At 52.5% G+C, this 10,783-nt stretch overlaps 1 protein-coding gene across 1 annotated transcript in view; it reads left to right on the forward strand.

Moving 5' to 3' along the window:
* The window catches only part of LOC144510048 (equilibrative nucleobase transporter 1-like), a 34,600-nt gene extending 26,467 nt beyond the window's left edge, over positions 1 to 8,133 (forward strand). Inside the window, exons 8-10 of the mRNA XM_078239264.1 lie at positions 1 to 91; positions 3,747 to 3,870; positions 7,548 to 8,133. The exon at positions 1 to 91 is cut by the window's left edge and continues 102 nt beyond it. Of these exons, the coding sequence (XP_078095390.1) occupies positions 1 to 91; positions 3,747 to 3,870; positions 7,548 to 7,718 (386 nt within the window). The 3' untranslated portion in view covers positions 7,719 to 8,133. The remainder of the gene's footprint in view (positions 92 to 3,746; positions 3,871 to 7,547) is intronic.
* The last annotated feature ends 2,650 nt before the right edge of the window (positions 8,134 to 10,783 follow it).

The following is a 10,783-nucleotide window of genomic DNA, read 5'->3' on the forward strand; positions in this document are numbered from 1 at the left end:
CTATCCTGGAGGTTCAGTACCTGTCCTTTATCCTTCAGGTGATCAACCATTCCTTCCTGTACGGAGGAGATGCTGCGTTCATCAGCATCGTGTAAGTACTGTCTGCTCGGAGCTGTCCCTGTCTGAGAGTGTCTGCTCGGAGCTGTCCCTGTCTGAGAGTGTCCGCTTGGAGCTGTCCCTGTCTGAGAGTGTCTGCTCGGAGCTGCCCCTGTCTCAGTGTGTCTGCTCGGAGCTGTCCCTGTCTCAGTGTGTCTGCTCGGAGCTGTCCCTGTCTCAGTGTGTCTGCTCGGAGCTGTCCCTGTCTCAGAGTGTCTGCTCGGAGCTGTCCCTGCCTGTCTGTGTCAGCTCGGAGCTGTCCCTGTCTGTGTGTGTCTGCTCGGAGCTGTCCCTGTCTCAGTGTGTCTGCTCGGAGCTGTCCCTGTCTCAGAGTGTCTGCTCGGAGCTGTCCCTGCCTGTCTGTGTCTGCTCGGAGCTGTCCCTGTCTGTGTGTGTCTGCTCGGAGCTGTCCCTGTCTCAGTGTGTCTGCTCGGAGCTGTCCCTGTCTCAGTGTGTCTGCTCAGAGCTGTCACTGTCTCAGAGTGTCTGCTCAGAGCTGTCCCTGTCTGTGTGTGTCTGCTCGGAGCTGTCCCTGTCTGAGAGTGTCTGCTCGGAGCTGTCCCTGTCTCAGTGTGTCTGCTCAGAGCTGTCCCTGTCTCAGAGTGTCTGCTCAGAGCTGCCCCTGTCTGAGAGTGTCTGCTCGGAGCTGTTCCTGTCTCAGAGTGTCTGCTCGGAGCTGTCCCTGTCTCAGTGTGTCTGCTCGGAGCTGTCCCTGTCTGAGAGTGTCTCCTCGGAGCTGTCCCTGTCTGAGAGTGTCTGCTCGGAGTTGTCCCTGTCTGTCTGTGTCTTCTCGGAGCTGTCCCTGTCTCAGTGTGTCTGCTCGGAGCTGTCCCTGTCTGTGTGTGTCTGCTCGGAGTTGCCCCTGTCTGTGTCTGCTCGGAGCTGTCCCTGTCTCAGTGTGTCTGCTCGGAGCTGTCCCTGTCTGTGTGTGTCTGCTCGGAGCTGTCCCTGTCTGTCTGTGTCTGCGCGGAGCTGTCCCTGTCTGGGACTGTCTGCTCGGAGCTGTCGCTGTCTCAGTGTGTCTGCTCGGAGCTGTCCCTGTCTGGGACTGTCTGCTCGGAGCTGTCGCTGTCTCAGTGTGTCTGCTCGGAGCTGTCCCTGTCTGAGAGTGTCTGCTCGGAGCTGTCCCTGTCTGAGAGTGTCTGCGCGGAGCTGTCCCTGTCTCAGTGTGTCTGCTCGGAGCTGTCCCTGTCTGTGTGTGTCTGCTCGGAGCTGTCCCTGTCTCAGTGTGTCTGCTCGGAGCTGTCCCTGTCTGAGAGTGTCTGCGCGGAGCTGTCCCTGTCTCAGTGTGTCTGCTCGGAGCTGTCCCTGTCTCAGTGTGTCTGCTCGGAGCTGTCCCTGTCTCAGTGTGTCTGCTCAGAGCTGTCCCTGTCTCAGTGTGTCTGCTCGGAGCTGTCCCTGTCTCAGAGTGTCTGCTCGGAGCTGTCCCTGCCTGTCTGTGTCTGCTCGGAGCTGTCCCTGTCTCAGTGTGTCTGCTCGGAGCTGTCCCTGTCTGGGACTGTCTGCTCGGAGCTGTCGCTGTCTCAGTGTGTCTGCTCGGAGCTGTCCCTGTCTGAGAGTGTCTGCTCGGAGCTGTCCCTGTCTGTGTGTGTCTGCTCGGAGCTGTCCCTGTCTCAGTGTGTCTGCTCGGAGCTGTCCCTGTCTCAGTGTGTCTGCTCGGAGCTGTCCCTGTCTCAGTGTGTCTGCTCAGAGCTGTCCCTGTCTCAGTGTGTCTGCTCGGAGCTGTCCCTGTCTGGGACTGTCTGCTCGGAGCTGTCCCTGTCTCAGTGTGTCTGCTCGGAGCTGTCCCTGTCTCAGTGTGTCTGCTCGGAGCTGTCCCTGTCTGAGAGTGTCTGCGCGGAGCTGTCCCTGTCTCAGTGTGTCTGCTCGGAGCTGTCCCTGTCTCAGTGTGTCTGCTCGGAGCTGTCCCTGTCTGAGAGTGTCTGCTCGGAGCTGTCCCTGTCTGTGTGTTTCTGCTCGGAGCTGTCCCTGTCTGTGTGTGTCTGCTCAGAGCTGTCCCTGTCTCAGTGTGTCTGCTCGGAGCTGTCCCTGTCTCAGTGTGTCTGCTCGGAGCTGTCCCTGTCTCAGTGTGTCTGCTCAGAGCTGTCCCTGTCTCAGTGTGTCTGCTCGGAGCTGTCCCTGTCTGAGAGTGTCTGCTCGGAGCTGACACTGTCTCAGAGTGTCTGCTCGGAGCTGTCCCTGTCTCAGTGTGTCTGCTCGGAGCTGTCCCTGTCTGTGTCTGCTCGGAGCTGACACTGTCTCAGAGTGTTTGCTCGGATCTGTCCCTGTCTCAGTGTGTCTGCTCAGAGCTGTCCCTGTTTGACTGTGTCTGCTCGGAGCTGTCCCTGTCTCAGAGTGTCTGCTCGGAGCTGTACCTGTCTGTGTCTGCTCGGAGCTGTCCCTGTCTAGAGAGTGTCTGCTCGGAGCTGTCCCTATCTGTCTGTGTCTGCTCGGAGCTGTCCCTGTCTGTCTGTGTCTGCTCGGAGCTGTCCCTGTCTCAGTGTGTCTGCTCGGAGCTGTCCCTGTCTGTGTGTGTCTGCTCGGAGCTGTCCCTGTCTCAGTGTGTCTGCTCGGAGCTGTCCCTGTCTCAGTGTGTCTGCTCGGAGCTGTCCCTGTCTGTGTGTGTCTGCTTGGAGCTGTCCCTGTCTCAGTGTGTCTGCTCGGAGCTGTCCCTGTCTGAGTGTGCGGAGAATTCCAAACTTCAACAAGGCACGGTTTATCATCAATAAAAATTATATACAAGATAAGGGTCTGACAGAACATATACAGAGAACACATATACACAGAACATATACACAGAACACATATGTACCGAATGTATATACAGAACATATACACAGAACATGTACACAGAACATGTACACAGAACACACACACTGAGCATGTACACTGAAGATATACACCAAACATGTACACAGAACACATGCACAGAACATATACACTGAACATATACACTGAACACATGCACAGAACATGTACACTGAACATGTACACAGAACATGTACACTGAACATGTACACTGAACATGTACACAGAACATGTACACTGAACATGTACACTGAACATGTACACAGAAGATTTACACTGAACATATACATGGAAACGCCAAATCCAAAAGGGTCCATAGGCAGCGCCCTATTAGTAACTCAGCTGGTGCAGCCACTCTGGTCGCATTTGGCGTGGCATTGTACGGCAACAAGAAATGTGCCAAACGTACAGGCAGTGGCCTGTGATCCACCGTTCAGCAAGCCTAGTCCTGGGCCTGGCTTATAAAAGAATCAGAGAATCATTACAGTGCAGAAGGAGGCCATTTGGCCCATCGGGTCTGCACCGACAGTAATCCCACCCAGGCCCTAGCCACATAACCCCACGTATTCACCCTGCAAATTCCCCTGACACTAAGGGGAACTGAGTATCCAAAGATGTGTAGGTTAGGGGGATTGGCCATGCTAAATTGCCCCTTAGTGTCCAAAGGTATGCATTGGTGTCTACATGGGTGCAGAATAAATATCTGAGGGTGAATGGACCACAATGTTACATTGACTAGGTGAGCTGGAGCAAAGAATACAAATAACAGTATGAAGTTGATGGGTGGAATGGCCTTTTTCTGAGCAGCTGACCCAATGTGAATCTCTGAGCACACTCTTTCTACCCTCTCTTGTCTCCTGCAGATACCCAACCTGCCATTTTGGGAAGATCTATGGCGTGGGACAGACCCTCTCAGCATTCATCTCTCTGCTCCAATACCCCTGCTTCGCTCTGGTCCAGGGACCCTTACAGCATAACCCCCTCTATGTGAGTACCAGACACTCAGGTCTCTTTCCAGTCTGTGCCAGCAAGAGACATTGTGAGGGGTTACTGGGGTGTGCTTGGGTAAAATGCTCTTTCCGAGAATTGGTTCAAACTCGATGGGCTGAATGGCCTCCTTCTTTACTGTAGGGATTCCATGGAAGCATTTGGATGAGAGAGAGAGGTGGGGGAGTGGAGAGAGGGCAAGAGAGAGAGGGTGAGACAGAGAGAGACACAGTGAGAGAGAGGGCGAGAGAGAGGGTGTGAGAGAATGAGAGAGAGAGAGGGTGAGAGAGAGAGAGAGGGAGGGGAATGGGGGAGTGGAGAGAGGGCAAGAGAGAGAGGGTGAGACAGAGAGAGAGAGGGTGAGAGATGGGTGCGAGAGAATGAGAGAGAGAGAGAGAGAGCGAGAGAGAGAGGGAGGGTGAGAGGGAGAGGGTGAGAGAGGGTGCGAGAGAATGAGAGAGAGAGAGAGAGAGAGAAAAAGAGGGCGAGACAGAGAGAGGGAGGGGGGTGGGGGAGTGGAGAGAGGGCAAGAGAGAGAGGGTGAGAGAGAGGGTGTGAGAGAACGAGATAGAGAGAGAGAGAGAGGGAGGGTGAGAGAGGCGGCGAAAGGGTGAGAGAGAGAGAGGGAGGGTGAGAGAGGCTGCGAAAGGGTGAGAGAGAGAGAGAGAGGGCGAGAGAGAAAGAGGGAGGGCGAGAGATAGAGAGAGAGAGAGGGAGGGTGAGAGGGAGAGGGTGAGAGAGAGAGGGTGAGAAACAGAGGGTGAGAGAGAAAGAGGGAGGGCAAGTGAGCGAGATGGAGAGAGAGAGGGCGAGAGAGTGGGTCGAGAGAGAGAGAGAGGGTGAGAGGGAGAGAGAGAGGGCAAAAGAGAAAAGGGGCTCAAGAGAGTGAGAGCGAGACTAAGAGAGCAAAAGTGAGAGAGAGAACGAGAGAGAGAGGAATGGAGAGAGGGCAAAAGAGAGAGAACGAAAGAGGGTAAGAGAGAGAATGTGAGAGAAAGAGAGGTCGGGGCAAGAGAGAGATAGAGGGGGCGAGAGAGAAAGGACAAAAGAGAGAGTGGGTGAGAGTGAGAGAGAGGGCGAGAGAGAGGGAGAGAAAGAGCAAGAGAGAGGGCGAGAGAGAGGGAGAGAAAGAGGGCAAGAGAGAGAGCGTTAGAGGGAAAGAGAGCAAGAGAGAGAGAAAGTGGGCGAGAGAGAGAGGGCAATATTTGGCGCTGGATTTGCGGATAGCGATGAGGACCATCAGAGGATACAGCAGGATGTAGATCAGTTGGAGACTTGGGCAGAGAGATGGCAGATGGAGTTTAATCCAGACAAATGTGAGGTAATGCATTTTGGAAGGTCTAACACAGATAGGAAATATACAGTAAATGGCAGAACCCTTAAGAGTATTGATAGGCAGAGGGATCTGGGTGTACAGGTACACAGGTCACTGAAAGTGGCAATGCAGGTGGAGAAGGTAGTCAAGAAGGCATACGGCATGCTTGCCTTCATTGGCCAGGGCATTGAGTTTAAAAATTGGCAAATCATGTTGCAGCTTTATAGAACCTGAGTTAGGCCGTACTTGGAATATAGTGTTCAATTCTGGCCGCCACACTACCAGAAGGATGTGGAGGCTTTGGAGAGGGTACAGAAAAGATTTACCAGGATGTTGCCTGGTATGGAGGGCATTAGCTGTGAGGAGAGGTTGGAGAAACTTGGTTTGTTCTCACTGGAACGACGGAGGTTGAGGGGAGACTTGATAGAAGTCGACAAGATTATGAGAGGCATGGACAGAGTGGATAGTCAGAAGCTTTTTCCCAGGGTGGAAGAGTCAATTACTAGGGGGCACAGGTTTAAGGTGCGAGGGGCAAGGTTGAAAGGAGATGTACGAGGCAAGTTTTTTACACAGAGGATGGTGGGTGCCTGTAACCCATTGTCGGTGGAGGTAGTGGAAGCGGATACGGGAGGGACTTTTAAGTAGCGTCTTGACAAATACATGAATAGGATGGGAATAGAGGGATACGGTCCCCGGAAGGGTAGGCTTGTTGGGCCGAAGGGCCTGTTCCTGTGCTGTAGGTTTCTTTGTTCTTTGTTCAATGGAGAGAGAGGGCGATAGAGCGACAGGGAGAGAGAGGGGGTGAAAGAGAGCAAGTGAGTGGGTACGTGAGAGAGGGGTGAGAGAGAGAGGGGGCGAGAGAGAGAGTGCAAGAGAAAGGGAGGGTGATGGACAGCTGGAGTGCAAGAGAGAGAGAGGGCGAGAGTGAGAGAGAGAGCAAGAGAGAGAGGAATTGAGAGATGGCACAAGAGAGAGAGAGTGCGAGAGAAAGAGGACAAGAGGGAAAGGAAGAGAGATGAGAGAAAAGGGGAGAGATGGCGTGAGAGGGTGAGAGAGAGAATGGCGAGAGACGGAGAGAGAGAGAGAGACGGGGAGAGGAAGAATTTGCTGTCGGGACGATGTATTGTGATCTCCAACACTCAGTCCGGCGATGGAGGCCAGATAGACAGTGCCAGGGAAATAAATCTGAGTCAGACAGCTTTACAGCTCAGAAAGCAGCCCTTCAGCCCATCGTGTGCTGGCTGTCAAGCCCCCTGACCATTTTCCAGCACTTGTGTGCTCTGCCATTCCAAGTGCTCATCTAAACACTTTTTAATTGTTGTGAGGGTTCCTGCCTCCACCCCCCTGTCAGGCAGCGAGTCCCAGATTCCCACCACCCTCTGGGTGAAAAGCTCTTTCCTCAAATCCCCTCTAAATCTCTTGCCCCTTACCTTAAATCCCTGCCCCCTGGTTACTGACCCCGCTACTAAGGGGGAAAAGTTCCTTCCTATCCACCCAACCTACGCCCCTCATCATTTTCCACAACTTTCGCACTAATTACTGGTGTACAAACAGCAATTTAAGCCAATCGAAGGTACTGTTTGGGATATCCGTTTGGATGGGTCAGTGCTGGACAACTTAGACCAGAGACCGCCAGGCAGAGGAGCAGAAGGAGGCCATTCAGCCCATCGAATCCATTCTGCCGTGTACTGAGACGATAATTGATGCGATACCAGGCTGATTCCAGGGATGGCGGGACTGATGTGTGAGGAGAGATTGACCAGGTTAGGATTGTTTTCACTGGAGTTCAGACAAACGAGGGGGGAATCTCATAGAGACTTATAAAATTCTAACAGGACTAGACAGGGTGGATGCAGGGAGGATGTTCCCGATGGTGGGGGGGAGTCCAGAACCAGGGGTCACAGTCTGAGGATTCGGGGTAGACCATTTAGGACGGGGATGAGGAGACATTTCTTCACCCAAAGAGTGGTGAGCCTGTGGAATTCATTACCACAGGAAGTAGTTGATGCCAAAACATTGAATGTATTCAAGAGGCGGCTGGATATAGCACTTGGGGTGAATGGGATCAAAGGTTATGGGGGGAAAGCAGGATTAGGCTATTGAGTTGGACGATCATGCATGATCATGATGAATGGCGGAGCAGGCTCGAAGGGCCGAATGGCCTCCTCCTGCTCCTATCTTCTTGATTCTATGTGATAATCCTCAACTCCACTTTCCCGCCGCGTCCCCGCGATTCCCTTCCTGATTAATTTCTCATATTCCTCCCTCGTCCTGTGAGAGGGGGGAGGGAGTGTGGGGGGTGGGAGGAGTTTGTCTTTGTTCAATGGCTCAATCAGTTTCATGCTTTGTGTGTTGCCCGCAGGTGAATATTGGCTTCATCATCCTGGTGATCCTCACCTACGTACACCCCGTCAACCTCTACCTTCACTGGCGGCGGGAGGTTCAGGAGAGAAGCACGGCGAAGAGCGCCCAAATCAAAGTGCCCAACATGCTGGAGCGGCCCAGTCCACTGGCGAGGGACAGCGAGATCTGAGACCGCCCTTGTTTGGGGTGGGGTTGTTCGGGATCGCTGCTGGGCGGCTTTATGTTTGTGTGTAGGTGCGTGCATGCGTGTATGTGTCTGGGTGTGTGTGCACGACAAGGGAGTGTAGGGTTACGACACAGAGGTTAAACCCCTCTACATGGTGCCATAATCTGCTACAATTATTTGGGAAGGTGTTAACTGTTCTTAATTAATGTTTAGAGGTGCATTAATATATAGACCTGACACTGGATTGAAGTGAATAATTAACAAGCTACTTTATTTAAATAACCAGGAACTTTAACTAAACAAGTAATATCTCAATTAAGGTATGATTCGACTGAAATGCTGTTCGAATAAAACAAGGAAATATTCAACTGAAATGTTGTTCAAATAATATAAGGAAACATTAATTACCAAAACAGTAATAACAGAATTCTGGTCACTCTCAAAGAAACAACACAACCAGGCTTGATGGAATTCGAAAGCTTTTGGAGTTCTTCTGTAGTTGTCCGCTGTCTGTAATAGTCTTTCTGACTTGGTATCCTTCTGTTAGATAGCTGGATAATTCTCTTAAGAGAGGGCGGCACGGTGGCCCAGTGGTTAGCACTGCTGCCCCACAGCGCCAGGGACCCAGGTTCAATTCCCAGCTTGTGTGGAGTTTGAACATTCTCCCCCGTGTCTGCGTGGGTTTCCTCCCACAGTCCAAAGATGTGCTGGTTAGGTGGATTGGCCGTGATAAATTGCCCTTTAGTGTCAGAGGGACGAGCTAGGGTAAGTACATGGGGTTATGGGGATAGCGTCTGCTTGAGATTGTGGTCGGTGCAGACTCGATGGGCCAAATGGCCTCCTTCTGCACTGTAGGGTTTCTACGGATCCAATGGATTTCAAAGATTCATAGAATCCTCCAGTGCAGAAGGAGGCCATTCAGCCCATCGAGTCTGCACCGACAACAATCCCACCCAGGCCCTACCCCACGTATTGACCCTGCTAATCGGCTCGGTAGCACAGTGGCTAGCACTGCTGCTTCACAGCTCCAGGGACCTGGGTTCGATTCCCGGCTTGGGTCACTGTCTGTGTGGAGTTTGCACATTCTCCTCGTGTCCGCGTGGGTTTACTACGGGTGTTCCGGTTTCCTCCCACACTCCAAAGATGTGTGGGTTAGGTTGATTGGCCATGCTAAAATTGCCCTTAGTGTCCTGAGATGCATAGGTTAGAGGGATTAGTGGGTAAGTATGTGGGATATGGGGGTAGGGCCTGGCTGGGATTGTGGTCGGTGCAGACTTGATGGGCCGAATGGCCTCTTTCTGTGCTGTAGGGATTCTTCTAAGATTTCTAATCCCCCTGATAATAAGGGGCAATTTAGCATGGCCAATCCACCTAACCTGCACATCTTTGGATACTAAGAGGCAATTTAGCATGGCCAATCCACCTAACCTGCACATCTTTGGACACTAAGAGGCAATTCAGCTTAGCCAATCCACCTAACCTACACGTGTTTGGACACTAGAATCAGAGACTCCTACATTACAGAAAGAGGCCATTTGGCCCATCGAGTCTGCACCAATCACAATCCCACCCAGGCCCTATCCACATATCCATACATATTTACCCACTAACCCCTCTAACCTATGCATCCCGGGACACTAAGGGGCAATTTAGAATGGCCAATCAACATAGCCTGCACATCTTTGAAATGTGGGAGGAAACCGGAGCACCCGGGGGAAACCCACGCAGACACAGGGAGAATGTGCAAACTCCACACAGACAGCGACCCGAGCCAGGATTCGAATCCGGGTCCCTGGAGCTGTGAAGCAGCAGTGCTAACCGCTGTGCTACCGTGCCGCCCACGGTACCACAGTAGCACTAAGGGGGCATGATCAATTTAACTAACCTAAACATAGAATCATAGAATACCTACAATGCAGAAGGAGCCCTATTCAGCCTATTGAGTCTGCACTGTCAACATTCCCATCTAAGCCTTATCCCATAACGCTACATATTTACCCCGTCAATCCATCGAACCTACATCGAACCAGGACACTAAGGGGCAATTTAACATGACCAATGCACCTAACCTACACATCTTTGGACTGTGGGAGGAAACCGGAGCACCCGAAGGAAACCCACGCAGACACGGGGCGAATGTGCAGACTCCGCACAGACAGTGACCCAAGCTGGGAATTGAAACCGGGTCCCTGGCGCTATGCGGCAGCAGTGCTAACCACCGTGCCGACCTTAATAGTTTATTGTCCTTTTTAAACTAATAGGCTGGCAGAATGCAAGAGCTTGTGACCAAGTCGCCCCTGATGCTTGGTCCTTTGGAAACAAATGTTGAAACCTGGAGTCCGTGTGTACTCTGAATTTGAGCACAGAACTGAAAAAACAGCTTTTAAAGGGACCACACACTGTTTTCGCTGCCTCTGGCATATTTTACAATTCATTTATATATCTTTATAAATATTTAGTATACAAATAGTAAATCAATTTCACAACAGCAGTCATAGCCTGCAACATATTAATGTGCAGATACAGAGGGGAGAGTGTGCAGGGGGAGAGAGAGTGCAGGGGGAGAGAGAGTGCAGGGGGAGAGAGTGCAGGGGGAGAGAGAGTGCAGGGGGAGAGAGTGCAGGGGGAGAGAATGCAGGGGGAGAGAGAGTGCAGGGGGAGAGAGAGTGCAGGGGGAGAGAGTGCATGGGGAGAGAGTGCAGGGGGGGAGAGAGTGCAGGGGGAGAGAGAGTGCAGGGGGAGAGAGAGTGCAGGGGGAGAGAGTGCAGGGGGAGAGAGTGCAGGGGGAGAGAGTGCAGGGGGAGAGAGTGCAGGGGGAGAGAGAGTGCAGGGGGAGAGAGAGTGCAGGGGGAGAGAGAGTGCAGGGGGAGAGAGAGTGCAGGGGGAGAGAGAGTGCAGGGGAGAGAGAGTGCAGGGGGAGAGAGTGCATGGGGAGAGAGAGTGCATGGGGAGAGAGTGCAGGGGGAGAGAGTGCAGGGGGAGAGAGTCCCGTATCTCTCCCATCCATTCTGTAGTAGGGAAAATGCTGGAATCCATTATTAAAGAGGAGATAGCAGGGCATCTGGATA

Source organism: Mustelus asterias, chromosome 22 (assembly GCF_964213995.1).
Source record: "Mustelus asterias chromosome 22, sMusAst1.hap1.1, whole genome shotgun sequence".
Classification (NCBI taxonomy): Eukaryota; Metazoa; Chordata; class Chondrichthyes; order Carcharhiniformes; family Triakidae; genus Mustelus; species Mustelus asterias.